The 18,557-nt window shown below is 43.2% G+C and overlaps 1 protein-coding gene across 1 annotated transcript; it reads left to right on the forward strand.

The window, feature by feature from the left end:
• Nucleotides 1-655: 655 nt before the first annotated feature.
• On the forward strand, nucleotides 656-9,407 carry hhex (hematopoietically expressed homeobox). Its single transcript, XM_040135776.1, has 4 exons — nucleotides 656-1,339; nucleotides 5,014-5,192; nucleotides 6,194-6,244; nucleotides 6,366-9,407. Exons 1-4 carry the CDS (start codon nucleotides 949-951, stop codon nucleotides 6,636-6,638), a joined length of 894 nt encoding a protein of 297 aa, XP_039991710.1. The 5' UTR covers nucleotides 656-948; the 3' UTR covers nucleotides 6,639-9,407.
• The last annotated feature ends 9,150 nt before the right edge of the window (nucleotides 9,408-18,557 follow it).

Here is an 18,557-nt window from a genome sequence, read left to right on the forward strand (position 1 = left end):
TCCCCCTCAACCAGGTACAACATTAAAATGCTGCTTACACATTCATGCATGAAGAACGACGATCCGATAATATATTCTACACTCTGAAAAGTATTCTGTTTAACAAGTATAGGCTACCTTAAGCTCAGCTTGGCCTTATATAGGATTTTAAATGCACGAATTTGACTTGTAATGGAGTATGTTCTATTGCAGTGTTGCTTTTACTTAAGTACAGGATCCGAATAGTTCTCCCGCCACTGATATTACTGATGCATGTAGGCTCCTCATTTTTAAGGTGCACGAAGAGTTTCGCTGTCAAAAGAAAGGCTCCCAAGATACAGGATGAGGACTAAATCACAGAATGTCGCCATTATTGCCATACGATTGATGTGGCCGAACGCATGCTTTAAACCAGTTGAAAAACGGCGAACCCAAACTTTACAGGAGATCTTTTAACGACTTTCTCATTTCGTGTCCTTGTGTTCTTCATCTCCCAATTTTCTGTCTCTCGGTGGCTGCCGTGAAGCGATCCCCCCGAAATACAACGATCTCTTCTCTCCTGTCATCTGATCACTCGGGCTCGATTGGAGCCGCGCGCGAGCCAATCAGCAATGGCCGCTGGCCACCTGCAGGAAGTTGGCCGTCTACTTATCTCCTCCCTCCTCCGCCTGCAGCCCGATAACAGCCCCAACAGTTGGATCAAGTGCCAGCTTGTTCACCACCGCAACCAGATGGACACCAAAACACTGTAACGGTCTCCTCCACAACCTCGAAGGACGCGCGTTGGTCCGCAAAAAAGGGGGCAGTCAGCGGGCTGAAGTTTGCGCTGAAAGTTACCGTAGATGGTTGGTGGTATGTAAAAATTTCTCGTAAGACAGTGTCGCTAAAGAGGAAGGCTGTGGGGAGACAAGGGAGGGACGCGGCTCTCCGTTCATTCGCTTCCAGCGCACAGCGGCGGCAAACAGCACCATGAGCGTCCCGCTTTACGCACCAACTCCCATCCAGCCGGCTCACCCGACCCCCTTCTACATCGAGGACATTCTGGGGAGGACTGCGTCCACCACCTTCTCTCCCTCCTCTTCCTCCGCCTCTTCATCCTCCTCCTGCTCCGCGCCGGTTCTCCCCACACCGACCCTCGCATCGCCCAACTCCTCCTTCACGAGTCTCGTCTCGCCGTACCGGACGCCGATTTACGAGCCCACGCCGATCCACCCGGCGCTGTCGCACCACGCCGCCGCGACGTTGACGGCGACGTACGCCTCCGCCGGGGCTTTCGCCGGCCCCATCTACCCGTTCCACCACCAGCACCACCGCTCCATGGGGGAGTACGCACAGGCGCTGCTGAGGCGCGACCCTCTCGGTGAGTTGGGCAACTGGCGCGCGTAAAACTCTTGCATAGTTTTAGAATTACTTTTGGGGTGTAGATATTCTTTCTCCTTTACAGTGATTGTAGTTAGCAGAATCACGCAGGACAACCTACGACCATATCCTCTTTTTCCGTGCGTGGAGAAACTCCACTTAACCTCAGTTCAGCGGGTCTAGACCGTTGCCCTCAGGACACTAATGTCAGTCTCTGTTGTGCTTGTACAATCAGGCTTCATGACACATCTTGTCACTTTTCATAGTTGCATATTTTTCATATTGCGTTTTTTAATCATGCCGTAAAAGATTTGTTTCTGTCGTCGTTGTTGCTTCATTCTGTGAGAAATGAATCCATTTAGCCCATTCCAGCTCCAAAGAAAAGAAAGGCCAGCTTGCTCGGATGATGTGGCAAAAAGGTCACTTTTTACCCCTGTGCATGAAAACTTTTTTATCTTCACTAGCTTCGTTTCACTGCCAACGAAACTATTTTTGCATAAGTATATCACGCTTGGCCATGCATGCATATCGAACTCAACACAGTCTACAGTTACATGTAGCCTACATAAACAGATTTCAGAGTAAGAGGCAGAGTCTTTGGCCCGGTTGCTTTTCCGAGGTCGTCAGCTCGTCTCAACTCATCTCAGTCCCAAAGAACATTTCTGCATGATGCCTGACCACGCACTTATGAGTCACATTGTTATTGTAAGAGACATATTTGGGGCCACAATAGCAGCAGGCTTATCCATTCCACTCAGTCTACTCGTGGTGGTAGTGTGTGTGTGTGTGTGTGTGGGGGCATGGCAACCTTGACTCGTTTTCCTGACTCCCATTGTTCTGAAACATCAGAGGAGCAAGACAGCCGATGACTAAAACATATCTTGGTTCTAAATCACTTGTTATTTCACTGGTGTTTGTGTGTGTGTGTGTGTGTGTGTGTGTGTGTGTGTGTGTGTGTGTGTGTTTATATAGGTACTTGTGAACAGCAAGCCCCCCCCCCCCCCTTCCTGCAGGGAAGAAAAATCGTCTAAATACAAGCATTGTGTATGTGCAGCGCTTGCTCCTCTGGGAATGAATTGGGATTGGGACGGGGTTTTTGCGACGAGGCCCCTTCAGTTTAGTCAGATGATCCGCCGACGGCTCCATCATTACACACGCCCGTTGCACGGACAAGCGTGTTCAAAACCACGTAAGCTTTTTTAAAAAAAAAATTCTGGTCAACATCCTGAAGTTTTCAAAGAAGCCAAATATGTCAGGTCGTGTTTTTAAGAAATGCACACGATCAAAAAGGTTTCAGCTCGATCGTGTAACATACGGGGGGGGGGGGGGTCGGGCTCACGGACGCGGGAGTCTGGGTCTAGGTCTCAGTGGTTGAGGCGGGGTTGTGCTGGAGGTTAATGTCTGTCCGCCCGTTAGACCGTGGGCCTCTAACGTATGGTGCAACAGGCGGCCTGCCCGACTTTTTTTGTTGCGTTGAACCAGCCGGGCTTTTTTCCGTTCATAGCGGAAGCCGTGAGCCTGTCGATAGGAGTAAATCTGGTTTCAGAAGCTGTTAAATGTTTTCCTGGCTAACCCCGGCCAGCCGCTTCCTCGGGAGCCCGCTGCACGCTGCTGATTATTTTATCGACATCCTCAATACAGACATATTCAGGAAACACTCGGCCTCTGATAGCCCGGGATCCGTTTTTCACATATTGTTACACTTCCTCTGCCCGGCCAGCGAGGATGTGGCCGACTTTCTTTATGGTGGGCGGCGAGAAGAAAATAAGGCCAGGGAGCAGCACGTCGGGGGCCCGGCGGGATCTCTGGGAGGGGGGGGTGCATTCGCGAGGGCCGAGAGCCGGCAACAGTAAACAAGGAAGGCCCGGGGCGAGGCCGGGCCTCGCGTTGCAGAACAACCGACCAGAAGCCGAGTAAGGCATCCAGTCTTGGTAGGAATTGATGAGGGTTAAATGATACAATGGTCGACAGGTAGTTTCCTCTCCCCGTTCTTGGTAGTCTACTATATGTCTGCATTTATTCGGGTTTACATTTAGGCCATGTAGTCATTTTTTTTTTTTTTTTTTTAATTCTATTAAACTATATCACGGTTGGGGCTGTTCCGTTTAGCTTGAATAGAAATACATTACCTACATACTAGGAACAATAAGATGAATATGGAAGTTGGAATAATTAGGATTCAACAACAACGCTCAGAGGGATGCAAAGGCCTGCTGTGGCCTCCACGGTGGTGCCAAGCGGCTCTTCCTCGGGCTAAGAAGCAGGGTGGCCTGCGGGTCCGAACCGTCGGCGGCGAGAGGGCTTAGTGTTGGCGTCATAATGCTGCACACACACACACACACACACACACACACACACACACACACACACACACACACACACACACACACACACACACACACACACACACACAGAGAGAGAGAGAGAAGCTATTCAGAGAAATGTGGACAGCTTCGGACTTGGGGTCAACCAGAAATTAAGGAGATAGTATCATGGATACTATTCCACTTTAGCGTTGATTCATTCAGGCTGGTCGATTCTGAAACTCCTCTGCAATTCTTCTAAATCTTTCACTTGATGAGATTTTCTGTTTTGAGAGACGTATCTGGTGGCACCGGGGCAGCTACGCTTCCTCTGGGAGCCAGCGGCGGCGAGAAGGCCTTCGACAGCACTTTTCTCAGTGAGAGCAGGGGACGCGAGCGTCTGCTGCTGGATGCCGTCGCCTACAATCACACCACAAAGCAGGAAGCACATGAAGCGGATATTTGGCCATAGTTTTCACTCCGTCACGACCTTCCTTAAAAGACAAGCATGCAGCAGGCTGGGGTGGCGGCCGCAGCCGCTGCTATTGTTGGTCCCCGGCCATTAACTGCAGCGGAAACCAGACAAGACCAAAACACGCCTGATTGCACGGCCACGTCCTTTCCCTCAATCAGTCTCTTCCACAGTCGTGTCGAACAACGAGTAGGCTACGGCCATTTAAGACTGATGCAGCTCAGCGAAGCATTGTGCAATCCCTCCACTTTTCCGCCCTCGTTTCAACTCTGATTGTCCCTTCTCACCCAACATCCTACTGTCCTCTCTCTGACAGCCGCTAGTGAGGTTGAACCGTATTGCCAGTGTGAGCCCAGATGTTTCAGTGGAGTGCAGATCAAGATGGGTGCAAAGAGGAGTCGATGGGACAGCGTGTTAAAGGGTTTGGACGTTCTCCAGGGGTTTTACTTTCCCCGCAGACTCTTTCTTTTCCCATCTCTTCTATTTTTCTCCACCTCGGTATTTTTTTTTAAAAACGTTTTTCTAGCCGTTTTATTTCGATGTCATTCTGCTCCGTGAACACACGTTTCTGCAATTCGGCGCGAATGGTTGAAAACCCACTAAAAAGCTGATCAAATCTAATGGTCGATTGACACACTTTTTCTGGAGCTTTCGTGTGCCTCTCGCGGTTTTCCTCGGCGGGTGAAATTTGCTCTGTTGTCCTGAACCTTTAGTTTTTCTAGTCTAAGATTTTATGACCTGATTAATAATGAGTTTGTCTTTAAAAATATCTATCCTGTCCTACCTGTCAAAGCCCATTCATCAATCAGAAATGATAGCGGATGTCCTCGGATATTCCGCGGCTTGATGGGAAGTTTCAATGATTTTTTTTTTTTCCGGCGTGTTTCCCCTCCTCTAAAGGGAAGCCTCTGCTGTGGACTCCCTTCATCCAGCGGCCACTACATAAAAGAAAGGGCGGCCAGGTCCGGTTTTCGAACGACCAGACCATCGAGCTCGAGAAGAAGTTTGAGACACAGAAATACCTGTCTCCCCCGGAGAGGAAACGACTGGCCAAGATGCTGCAGCTCAGCGAGAGACAGGTGAGCAGACTGGATCCAGTTTGACTTGGAGCGCTTTTCCCACAGCGCAGCCTGTGAGTGAGGCCCTGCCGCCCAGTGTGTCAGAGATGCGCCTGGGCGCGGGTGTAGACTGCCGCTGTTCATCCATCAAATGACAGACCACGTGGCTGGTCTATTGGCCCACGTCCCTAATGTTACTTGAATATTCCCATTATTTCTACTGGGGTTCCTGTCGAGGTCCGGTCTGCGCCTTTGACTCTCATACTGAGGAGCCAAAGTAGCCAGCGCAGTTTGACTGAGGGGCTGTAATGCGTTAGTACGCTGTTTTTTTTAAACCATGACAAAAAGCAAAACGAAATTAGTTTCCTCACAGGATGACTTCACTCCCCCAAACTGCTCTGCCATCACGTAACCACTGCTTATTTGCGTAAATGAGGTTGGCGGAGGGAGAAATGTCGAGACAGCAGCGTCTGTGGCGTTGGGCTGCAGCAGAGCTCATCACGCACACACACACACACACACACACACACACATCACACGCATGTCGCTATTCACAACACCGTCATCTCACGCTCAACATCCAACCCAGCGCCTTTTCCGCGCGGTGACGGCGGGTCAGGCCCGCAAGTCTGAGCCGATGCGGTGCGGGCACTAGGAAGGTTTAGCGCGGCTGAGTGGAAAAGAAAATCTAGTTCCACCAGGTCGCATCATTTCGGACCTAAATGATTCCAGTCAGCGCTGGTGAGGTCCAAGTAATTGCGAGGAAAATGGCGTCGCATAGAGAAATGAATTTAGAGCAGGATTTCAGCCCATTACCACATTTGGACTTTCATTGGATTATTAAGGAATCTTCATTCCTGAATGAAACTCCGTTTTGACCTGCTTGCTGCTGAACAATATTCGGTGCAGCTCTTCTAGTGAGAAGGCACGGCTCTGCTCCAGCTGCAGCTTTAACAGGGAAGAGGGCCAGAGTAAAGTCAGGGAAGGAGCAGCAGTCCTTTATTTCTCGTTGTGTCTTTCAGGTTAAGACCTGGTTCCAAAACCGACGAGCGAAGTGGCGAAGGCTGAAACAGGTGAGAAGTTCGGAGAAAAAGAAAAAAAAAGCAGAAAATGCTCAGTGATTAGACGTGATTGGGTGAGAGCTGTGTCCAAAATGCAGTTGAACAAGTCTCCTAATTGTCCCCTCTTCATCAGGAGAATCCCCAGGGAGGGAAGAGGGAGGCGGACGATGACACGTCCGCCGGGAGGAGTAATAAAGGGGACGAGACGAGCGAACCGACCGGGATCCAGAGCCCGGAGCAGAGACACACAGTCCTGGCCCCGGAGCTGGCGCAGGCTGGCCGCCGTGTGAGCTCCGTGTCCCCGCAGCAGCCCCACACAGAGCTGGACTCTGACGTGTCCGACGACACAGACCGGGAGCTGGATATAGAGGACGATGGCGAATTCACACGGAACCCCCAGTTCTGAAGCGCGGGGGGTCCACGCCGCTTCTGGATCCACTCGGACATTCGGAGCCGTTACGACGAAGACCACCGGACTCCACTGACACTTGCGTCCGTTCCCTTCGCCTCCACTTATAGGGGGTTGAGTCGGGGGGGTCCCCCGAACATTCCACCGGCCTCCAGTGCCCCCCCCCATGACCCTCATCTCTTTCTCAAACTGTACATAAAGCCTAATATTCTGCCGTGTTTGACTTGATTGTTACTGTGTTACGTGGACCGCTGTCAGTGAATAGCAGGCTCCTAGATCCCTTTCTCCGTAGCCCGCTCTTTTGTGTTGGAGATGATACACGCTCTTAAGTCTAGAGGCCTTCGCCTTTAAAAAGTGATACTCCATTAAATAATCCAGATCGGTTTGTTTTTTTGTTTTTTTTTTGGTGATAAAGAATAAAATATTTTTGTCCAAAGAATCAATTTGTCACTTTTGGATGTAGCCAGATCGGATGGAATGTGACTGTGCCGACTCGCTTATTATTATTATTATTATGATTTTTTTTTTTCGTTAAACTGTACAGAAAAGAAAAAAAAAGGAAATCAAATAAATGGCGTCATGTTTGAAACCACAGACCATTTATAACTCGGGAAAGTTTCAAATTGAAAAATAGCGGAGTGAATACAAATCAATCCACCGAAATAAAAAATCACCGAAATTAACAAGAACAAAAGGGGGGTTTTAGCCGACAAGCAGATACAAGCCGGATCGCGGTCAGAGCCGGTAAGAAAACCCATTCAGGACAAGGTTATCGCGTTTAAATGTTGACACGGGAAACAAAAGCTTTGTAAGGACAAGTAGTTAGAAAGTGATGTACAAACAGGGAGGGAAAGCAGGCGGCTTGTGTCACATATTATCAACATTGTTGATACTAATGTTCGATATATTCAAAGCCAGTTTCAAAAATGCCAGGCCTCCGTGGCCGCCCACCCGCACGTGGGACTGGAAAAGCTTTTGTGTTCACTTGTGTGCGGGTGATACGTTTTTGTAAACTCTGGGGATGGAAGATTTTCGGAGTGTTACTTGTGTAACTATCTTGTGACTTAATCCTACGTATTCAGAAATCCTTTGACTTTTTGCTTGAACTCAGTAAAAGTGTTTCTCACATGTCGGGTGTATGCTTGTTTTTTTTGTTTTGTTTTTTCTTTCCGCTGCTTTAATCGCAGCCTTGTGGTAGTTTTCAATGTTTCGTTCCATGAACTATTAATCCGGTTGAATTGGAAACAATGGCGGGTCACATCACAGAGTATGGAGCGTACTGGAAATTCTAGTAATTACATTCTTAACTTAGATAAAAGCCACAATGAAACACTGAGTAGTAAGTACAAGTGCTCTATTTAAATGTTTACTTAAGTAAAAGTACATGTTATTAGCAGCAAACTGTACTTCAAGTATCAAAAGTACAGTTCATCACTATGCAAACTGGCCCCTTTCAGAGCAGGATATTATTATATAATTGATGGTATTGGATTAATACTACTGATGCATGAATCATTGTTATCTCTAGCTGGTCAAGGTGGAGCTAATGTTAACTACTAAATCTATTACTCAGTTCAATCCATAAAAAAAAAAGCATCATAGGTTAGAATAGGTTATCATAAGTTCTGGGTGAAATGTTTAAACTGAAATGTAATCGGTACCACTGATACATAAGACCTTAGATAATTCACTACAGTGGACGTTCGGTCTTTCATTTATTTCAAGTCTCCCTCCTGGGCCCCACCACAACACTCTATAAGCTAAGCAGAAAATTTAGATCGGCGAAGGAAAGTCTGGAGGCCGCAGGCAAGGGCTGTTGCTCCATCCCCCCTATAACTGTATGCCTTTGGACAAGATCAACAAATCATTTCAAAAACTCACACATTTGAAACTCTAAGCAGCATCATGCCATGCAATGCTAAAAAGAAATGTTTTTAATGTGTTCTGTTAATCGGTGTAATATTTTTTGTTTGAAGGATGACCCCCTCACACCTGCTAAAATCAGTGCCACCACCAATGAGAGCCACTCAGCGTGCGCTTTAGGCCGGTGCTGAATCCCAAGATGCTCCGATGAACATTTAAAAGCTGCCTTTTGGACAAAACGAGTTGAACTAAGTGTGCTCATATTTAAATAAATACAAAATAAATTACAAAATACATCCTTTTCCAATTTAAAGATAGCTGCTCTTCATTCTGCTGTTTCACTGCCTCCTGATTTCCCAAGGAACCAAAGGCAGCCACAGATGAGCAAACAGTTTAGTCCATGTCAATCGTTGTCCCATCACCACCCTCATCTTCAATAGCTTATCACTCAGCTCTCATGCAGACACTGTGAGTGGGAGTTTTTCAGTAAGTAGATTAGGTTAATGATTGAGTGAACCCTCAGAACAGCAGGGACAACAGACAGATAGCAGGGGGCTGTTTGATAGTCGTACAATATGTTCACAGTACTTTTAATATAAGAGATGATTATAGTAGGTGAGACTGACAGTTAAACTGAGAATATGAGGCTGGTTCGGAAATGAAAGAAAACTCACTTTTAACCATGTGTGGTATTTTTAAAGATTAAAGCTCATTGCTCCCATAACCTTGTTTGAGTTGCATTACTGAGGTTCAATGGCCTCACACGTACAAGACTATTCCAAAACCAACAGTATGCACATTGATCTCAGCCTCTGTATTGTGTAATGGTTCACAAATTGTGCAGGGTAAAGTCAACATTGGAAGGAATAGCACACACAGTTGGTGGGTAAAATGTTCAGCAGATAGCCGGCTGGTTCCAGAGTGCCCGTCTGATCTGGTCAATTCACAGGCACACACACACACACACACACACACACACACTCACACACTCCAGCATCTGTCTGCAACATGGCTGCCTTGATTGGTGCAGTGGTAGGCTCTTCAAGAGTGGATGTATTGTACGTGTTTATGACAACAGGGATTACAATGGTTACACTCTGTGCCCACTGATAATAGATGTTATTGCAGTTTTGGCAACATGTGACAAAAAAAGGAAATCAGGTTCTTTTTTTCTAGGTGATTTCTTTAAGTTCACATGCTTTCATCAGTAGTATTATAAATCGTATGTCATTTTAGGCAATAAATGTAGCTAATCAATATGTTACACATAAATTCATTGGCATTTAAAAAAAAAATTTCCATTCAGAGTCATCAGGAAAAACTGGTGAATCTGAATGAACAGTGTGCTGTTCAGAAAAGACCTTTATTTCTGTTTATTTGCAGCATTTAATATCATTACTGTCAGGTAACACTGTCTTTTAGAAATGATGATTTTTATACTACTAATTTGTGACAATTAATATGTTTTTCGGAGAAAAGTAATGCCACCTAAATCATAATGAGGAAATGTTTTTCATAAATGTATCTGCAAAGTTTTAAATTGTTCACACTGAATGTTCCTGTAAAATGGTCACTGTCAATGTATTTCATTTGTTTTCCTAAAATATCAACTAAAGCATGGTTAATATTTTAATGGTTCTGTTTAAGAGATTTAAAGCTCTTTGTTAAGGTTAGGGAAAGATGGTGGTCTTGGTTTGGTACTGAAAAAATCAACGGTGGCTTGGAGCACAAGACACGATGTGTCGACTTTTTCAGGACTTATCCAAATCATGATTCCCTAAGTGTAACCAACGTGTTTTAGTAGCCTAAACCTAACCACATGGACGCAGGATACGAACCAGCCCGAAAGTCCTTTGATTTTTGCAAAACTCGTGGACTGGAAAGAATGCTGTCTGTGAACACACGTTTCCCTCATAATGCCAAAACCATTTAGTAGTACATAAGCCCAATTTTTAGGGCACAGGGTTTTTCCAGGTTTAGTGATTGTTATGTTTTAAGATATATTCAAAGTTTACATGTCCCTCTGTGGACTACAAACATTCTCTAACGTCTGAGGATCATAAAACCCTTTCTGAAGCCAGCAGATGTTGTCAAAATGCATTTTCATTAAGTTATGCTGTATCTTCAAGGGCCCTTTACTACATTAGAAAGGTTCCTTTCTTAAAGCATAAGTCTTTTGTTATTCTGTGTTTTCTTATTGTAAATAAATCCCACGCACAGACAAAAAAACAGCAGTATGTTAGTCTTCCCTACTTCCCTACCATACCTCTGGCTGTCAGCTCCAAAACAATTGATTCCTACTAAGAATGTCAATCTTTAAAAACACCTGACAAACATATCATTAAATTTTTTACAGCTGGCCGCTTTAGTTTTTAACAAAGGCTACTGAAATAGGAGGAAATGGTGCATTTGTCGGGGACTTTTTACAGCGGTGGATTAATCCATATTTGGTGCTGTTAGTGAACATGTGGGGCAGCAAGACGGTGTATGTGTGTAACAGAGTCAAAATAAACTACAGTGTGTGTTTTCATGGTAATGAAGGAACATGTCACCCAGTGCAACAGTGTGGGTCACTGATGTGTTTTAATAGTGTGGGGACAACAATGGAGCTCTATGGCTCAGGGAAGTAAAATCCATGTTTTCATATGTACAAATAATTTTAGACCATGTTGACTCAACACAGCTGGTTTCTTCATTAAATAAAGTGAAGCTGTGGCAGATATCTGACCCTGAAGAACCGAGCCAATACATTTTGAAAACATTAAACAGGTAAAACAACTTTTCAGCTCCCAAACAAATCCAGATATCATGGATCATCTGGGTACTGATGTGGTAAAGCACTTAATATGTCTGTAGCTGTTACCTGAAGTTAACCATTGTGATATTCAACTGATTTCCTGATCATGAATTGGAGTATTACCTCTTAAATAGGATGAAACCCTCATAGACAGGGCAGTGTTACTACAATCTATTAGCTGTGTGTGTGTGTGTGTGTGTGTGTGTGTGTGTGTGTGTGTGTGTGTGTGTGTGTGTGTGCTTACAAGCACTCTTGTGGTATTGGTGCACACAAGTTAATGTGTGGTTATATTTGAACGACTGAGGAATGTGTTGACTGTTGACCTTGGCCAAATGGAAGCCATTATCTCCCGCTGCTGAGGCCTCCCTCCTCCACTGAGCTGATAAATTAATGAGAGAAAACATCGCTTACATCGATACTAGTGTCGCCAGCAGCCACACAGACACAGAGAGGAAGAGGGGGAGAAAGGGAGAGGAGGAAACAGAGAGACAGACACGGATAGAGACAAATATCAGTGGCAAATATCATGGGTGCGACACAGGTAGGTAGAATGCGGAAAAAGAACAGAAGCTGTTTATTTTTGCTTATTCATTCCAGAATTAATTTCTAAACTTTGCTGTAATGAATGAGAAATTTAAAAGAAACACAGGAAATATTAATTAAGGAGATTATATGATTAGCACAGGTGGAAATGCCCAATTGTTCAGTTCCATTTTATAGCAAGTGGACCATCTGTTACCTATTCAAATTTAACACAAGCCTGCAGTAATGTCTTTAACAACGTGTGGTGCGAATTATGAGGGTACTGAACTGTGACAAGAGTTTTGGCGGCAATTTAAGTAGTCAGTCTAAAACTGGGTTTGATGCAAGGGGTCAACAGGAGACCTGCTGCAGATACCTTTGTACTGTAGAATGGGATTTACAGTTCAAATCAGATTTCACCCAGTGATGCCACCACCACTCACAGAACTGGAGTTATATCCACGTAACGTCTATCTTTCCTTGTCTCATTGATAAATAAGAGACTACTTCTGTCCCTATAGTTAGTGTAGTTAGTGTGTAAGTGAAAAGCAGTACACTACTGAGTCTTTCTTCTACACTATCAACAAGCAGCATCCGAAACTTGGACAAGAGACCACAAGCAGCCCGAACTGGCCAGTCGCAGTCTCCACGTGGTCTTTCTCCTCAGCTTCCGTAACTTCAAAATGTGTTGTTACATTTTGTGATCCCTCCAGTTTCTATGTGCATAAGCTCTGTTGCTATGCTGTAACCACTTAATACACAATTATAGATTCCCCCTCATTATCCATCACACTATTGGTGGCTGCTGTCGTTGTTGGGTAAAAGCACCACTGAACAGCTAGTGCTACAGCGCAAAATGAAAAAAAAAGAAGAAAATGAATGAAACTTAAAACAGACAGTGATAACAAGATGAAGCTTCATCCTTAAAACAAAAGTTTGACATGTTGGGAAATATGGTAAATACTGTTGCTTCTTGAAGTCTCCACTGGTTGTCTGGCAACCTCACAGTGACGACAGGCCTCCAGGAAGCTCCCGACAAAGAAACTGGCTGTATACAACAAAACTTAGTGCAGCCCTGGTCATAATGACTAAATATTAAGTAATTAAAAATCCTGTCCATTTAATACAAATGTATTTGTTTTTAGCCAAAGCCCAAGAAGAATGAAGCCAATTCATTTGAAAAACAGAATTATCTGATTAATTAAACTATAATGAAAGGTCCATATTTAAGAACCAACTGCAACAAAAGCCAGTCCATCCATTAGTGAGATTGAATTCTTTTATATTTTTATTTTGTAAGTCCGCCTTTATTTTTGATGACAGATTCAGTCTTCCTGGGCATGGATGGTACCAGACAGAGGGGTTTTGTTGCCCTGCCTTCTGCTACAAAATACTCCAGAGGTGTTCCATTGGATTCAAGTCAGGGGACATACTTGGTCGTAGTTTTCATTTTATTCTTCTTTACAAACTATTGTTTGATTTTTCCATTGTGTTTGGGATCATTGTCATGTTGCAAAAATTCCTCTCCTGCCAAGCTTCTTGAGATTGGGAGTCATCTTTTCCTTCGGTATTTTGAAATAAACCAATCTGCATTCATAGTGCCATCTATAAATGTCACCCCCCCCCCTACACTTTTTACTCTCATGCAGCCCCATATCAGCACACTCCCACCTCCATGTTTCACGGTCAGCACTGTGTAGTCAATGGGGTAGTCCTGGTCAGGTCCACACCAAACATACTGGACCCAATCTGATCCAAACACATGCATTTTGGTTTCATCTGACCAAAGAATGTGCTGCCAACATTCATCAGACCTCTTTTCATGGTCTTTGGCAAAGTTTAATATGCAGTTTTGTGCACTTTTGTGAATAATGGTTTTCTTCTTGGACGCCATCTGTAGAGCTCGACTTTCTGCGGTGTCCTTCTCACTGTCTGATCAGAAACACCAGTTTCCACAGATAATCCTTGTTCCCAGGATGGAAGCACTTACACGTCTGTTTCTCAACGCATGGTTGTGTAAATAGTGAATTGTATGTGGCGTCATTTTTCGAGGACGACCACTGTCCCTTCTGTTACTGGCAGTGTGACTCTTCCTGACCTTCCTCCTGTGTTACATCTAATGTTCAGTAGTCTGCTGAGTCTTCCATCTTTATGAAGTCTCACAATCTGGTTTCTAATTGTTCAGGCAGGTCCTTGGAGCTGTGTTGTATTAGACACAGGTGCTTTTAAAAACTTAGTCATGCATTTAGTCTTATTAGAAATCACAGGTATAATCACTTCTGTTGCAATGATCACATTTTGATACATACTGTGGATTAGATAGATACATACAAGTTACATTGGACATTTTTTACTGAAAAAGCAGTCAGATGCAGCCCATACCTATTCTGTAAAAATACTGCAAAAAGTAATTTCAAACAATAGACTATATGGACCCAAGCACTACTGCCCATCCAAATTCCCAAAATATAATTTTAATACTTTAGTATCGAAATTAAATTGATCAGTCGTCATTTCTTTGTTTCAGATGAATTTCTCATTTTTGTAAAATCCTCTTGACATCCACTTTGTATGTTGAGTGTATCTGCCCGCCTTTGTTCAGCATCCCATATGGTGAGTCAACAGTGAGGACTGGAGTTGTCCCAGAAACCACTTACTGTGTGTGTGAAAAAGATCCACATCGAAACATTAATCCCCAAAACAATGTTCCAATAGATAATGTGTGCAGGAGGCCATTTGAAGCATTGGAAAACAGGAGAGGGGACAAGGGGTCCGGCAAGAGAGATTCATTCCTCTGGCAGCTAAGGAGATATCACTCACTGATTCATGGGTGCACTCAAGTGTACTATTTGCTTTTCAATTAGGCCATATCCAAATGGAAGATAGCAAGGTTTTAAAAGTATTCACATGCTAGTGAAAAGAGTACAGGATTTTCTGCCTCACCATCCAATTTAGATAGAGTCCATCTGAACAATTAGCTGCTCAAACAAGCTGCCCTGGCAGGGCACACACACTGATAATAAATAGCTATGGCCAAATGTTGTAAACATCCGACTGAATTAAGGTGCTATTAGGGCACAAGTGACATTTTAGAAACAATATAAAAGGATATCTCCTAACTTAGGTGAATGTGCGCCCGAAAGTAGAGACTTGTTGAATTTTCCACTGGGATAAAATCATTAAAGTCAGGCTTTTTAACAAGGTGTCTGAGATTTTTTTTTTTTTAAATAAAATCCCTTTACATCCCCAAAAGGGAACCATCAGTATTTACATACCATATCAAATCACTAACTCTGAAAAAGGGTTTCAATTATATCAAACTGACAATGCATAAAACACATGGCCATATTTTCTCATTCAAAATCAAACGAGACCAGGTCAAAACCTATTATGCGGCTGGAAGATCCACATCGGGATTAATGTCTCGATGTGGATCCTTTATCTGTTTGCTTCTCTCCTACTCACTGTGCTCACATATACAGTAATTTAATCCAGCTGAGTTCTCAACAAAGCTGTTCTCATTTACATGTTTTTCTGTTTCTGTTGTCAGACAACGGAACAAGTATGAAATAGTGAATGAAACGCGGCTCATTAAAACTACAAATTGACCAGCAGTCACTGCCAAGCCATTTCCAAGCTGCTGCTCTGCACTGCTAAAATCCTGATTTTATAACTGACGTCATCTGACAGAATCACCAGACACATAAGTTAAGGTAAATGGCTGTGCTGTGATTTCAGCCACATTGACCTGTAAAATGATCAGTGAGAGAGAAAGTTAGAAGCTCATTTATGTCTGTGTCAGCTGACGTGTGGTCAATTGAATGAGACGCATAGAGAGGTGTGCCTGCAGAGGGAAAGCCAAACCTCGTGCTCGCAGGGTATTACTGGCAATTCTCTTCTATGGAAAGTAGCTAAGGTTTGTCCAGAAAATTTTCTTGCTAGGTGCTTTTGTGAAGAAAAGTTCCTAAAGTTGTCTGAAAAGTCTGTAAATGTAGCGACAAAGGCTCTAAGTGGGCAACACTACCTGTAAACTCCCACTGATGACGTTATAGAAACCGTTTGCACCACTTAATTTTGAAAGAGCAAGGGCCAATGGGGAAACTCCAACACTCGGCCAGCCGACCAATGGTATAACTTCAGCCCTAAGTAACGCGGCATTCGCTTGACCAATGGTGTAACGTTTATCACTCAGTCAGTCAGTCAGTGACATTTGGTTTATAGGGTTGGCCCCGCTGTTGCAGTCTAGCCAACAAGGACCTGAAATTCCTGTTATATGCTTCTGTTACCAAAACGTCATAAACTAACCTTGGTTCACACCAGCAATGACCAGATCAACATATTAGGGGGCTATGGCCAAAATCTTCTTTTGGGCTCCAGTTGAGTCCCCACACTACCCTATATTTACCAGCCTCTGCGCAGTGTTTATGTACCATGTTTCTAACAGGAGAGGGTACATGGCAGCTTCATCATTTGCCCAGAGACCCAGAAGCCTCCCAGTGCTCTTATGCTGGAATAAACCTGGCCCAGGGTTTGATGTGTTAGTTAGTTTGTGGTAAATGGATGAAACACGTTTTATTTAGGAAAATTCACATATTATTCAAATATTCCTAATATTCAACATTTGTTTGTGCTTATGGGGTTCATCTGTCCATCCATTGATCTATTTTCAAACTTCACGTGGTTCAAGGTTGTGGTAACAACAGCACAAGCATAGCTGTCTGGATCTCATTTCATTTACGACTACATACAATTGAACTTAAATTGTCACGTGTTCTCGCTGTCAAAATGGTAGGGTTATGACCAGTTTATGACCAGAAAGAGGTGCTACATCTGGCTTACATCACTGCAGTGTGTATATGCTGGCCAGCTCAGCTTGTTGAAAATAGCTCTGTTCATCACCCTAATACACCTGTCCCTTGGAAAGAGTCATCACCAGGAGAAAATACACATGTACATCTATGCCCCCAGGTCCCGTCCCTTCCACAGTGGCTGCTTTGAACAAAGGACTTGCTTGACAGAGCACCAAGCCAAAGACATGCACAGATCATACAGATATTATTACAGTGAGTCATTCATACCACCCTGTGTCAAAAAGTCCAAAGTATCTCTTTAAGTCAGGCCTACTCACAAATGTGTGCCTTATCACCTAGTTATATTCATAGGGACGATACTGAGAACTGGCACTGGTCTGCAGATTGTGTAGTTTAGTCACATTGGGGTGGTGTTTGCAAATGATGTCTCTCTGACCTCATCAGACAAATGTCAGATTTCAAAATCAGCATATATAATTTTGGTTCATCAGTTGCCATTTCTCTTTCACTGAATTAGAGCATTAAATTTATAGTGAGTTATCATTAGCCAAGTATGTTGCACATTAACTTGTAAGAAAATTGTACAATTGTAAGGCCACATTTGCCACAGAAAACGTTTTCATTCTGCCTCTCTGCACACAGTCATTGAATGTCAGAGGAAATATCCAGTTTCCAGTCCATATGTAACATATACAGATTGGTTGAATTTTTTTTTTCTGTATTATGTAACATGAAAGTAGATGTAGATTAGAGTAAACCTAAACTTTTAAGGATATTTTTTCTAACATAGCAATTAAGCATATACAGTCGTATACAAAAGTCGGGGCAAATTCCAGATTTTGTTGACTTTTTAAGTGACAAGAAGGAAATACAACCCCTGCAGCAAACAAACATTCAAAAGGAGCCTTTTATTCAAATGGTAACACACTGTTACTTTTGTTTTTGATTTGTAAAGTAACTGTTTGAGTGGCATGCCTGGGTTCCAATTATTAAACATGGAATACATAGGCAGACAGTGAGCTAAGATGGAGTCATCCTAACCAGTATAAGAGCAGGCTTTATCATGTGCAAACCAATGAATGCCCCTGCTCCTGAGCTGGTGAGATGGTGGTGCATCAGGAGAGAAATAGAAGCATTGTATTTATCCATATTTTAGCTAGAATATAATGATTGGGAGCATGCTGATAAATGGATGGAAATTACAGACGTAAATTATGCTGTGGGTTTTAAATATCGTGCAATATGCAAATTCAATCATGAAACAACAAGTCCTTTTTTGTCATTGTTTGTCATTGCCTTCAGAAATAACTCATGTGAGTATTTTGTAATCTGACACCCCCTATCATCAGGATATCATTGTTGCAAATGCCAGTGATGAAAAGTAACTAAGTACATTTTTCTCAAGTGCATTTACTCAAGTTCATACTTATATTCCATTATAGTTCAGAGATAAATATTTTACTTACAGATTTATAATAGAAAATATAACCAACAATTAAATTATGGTAATTATGGTATGGGAGGAAATTAACAAGCAGTATATTATCAGCTCCACCTTTGCCAGCTACAACATTAAAGTGATGTACAAATTAATAAATCAATAATTAGAATGTGGTAATATGATAAACGTCTGTATACTTCTGTACTTAAGTAAAAATTTTAATGCAGGACACTTTGGTAATGCTACTCGTAGTTAAGTTAAAAAAAGAATCAGAATACTTCTTCCACCACCGGCCAGTGCCTTGGTCAGGTCTAGGCAAATAAAACTATCATGGTTGCTAGCCTTGGCAATTTTAGACTCTTTTTAAGGGTGCTCAAGCACACTTTAATTTAATCTCAGTACCCCTAAAATAATAATAACAATAACAACAATAATAATTATTATAATTATTATTATTTTTATTGTTGTTGTTGTTATTTTCT

The sequence above is a fragment of the Xiphias gladius genome, chromosome 9 (genome assembly GCF_016859285.1).
Source record: "Xiphias gladius isolate SHS-SW01 ecotype Sanya breed wild chromosome 9, ASM1685928v1, whole genome shotgun sequence".
In the NCBI taxonomy this organism is placed as follows: Eukaryota; Metazoa; Chordata; class Actinopteri; order Istiophoriformes; family Xiphiidae; genus Xiphias; species Xiphias gladius.

Bases quoted from the DNA above. Each gene is read 5' to 3' on its own strand.
- hhex (XM_040135776.1), top strand. From the start codon at position 949: ATGAGCGTCCCGCTTTACGCACCAACTCCCATCCAGCCGGCTCACCCG. The intron at 1,340-5,013 runs GTGAGTTGGGCA...CCTCCTCTAAAG, and splicing joins GCTGAGGCGCGACCCTCTCG to GGAAGCCTCTGCTGTGGACT. The intron at 5,193-6,193 runs GTGAGCAGACTG...TGTGTCTTTCAG, and splicing joins TGCAGCTCAGCGAGAGACAG to GTTAAGACCTGGTTCCAAAA.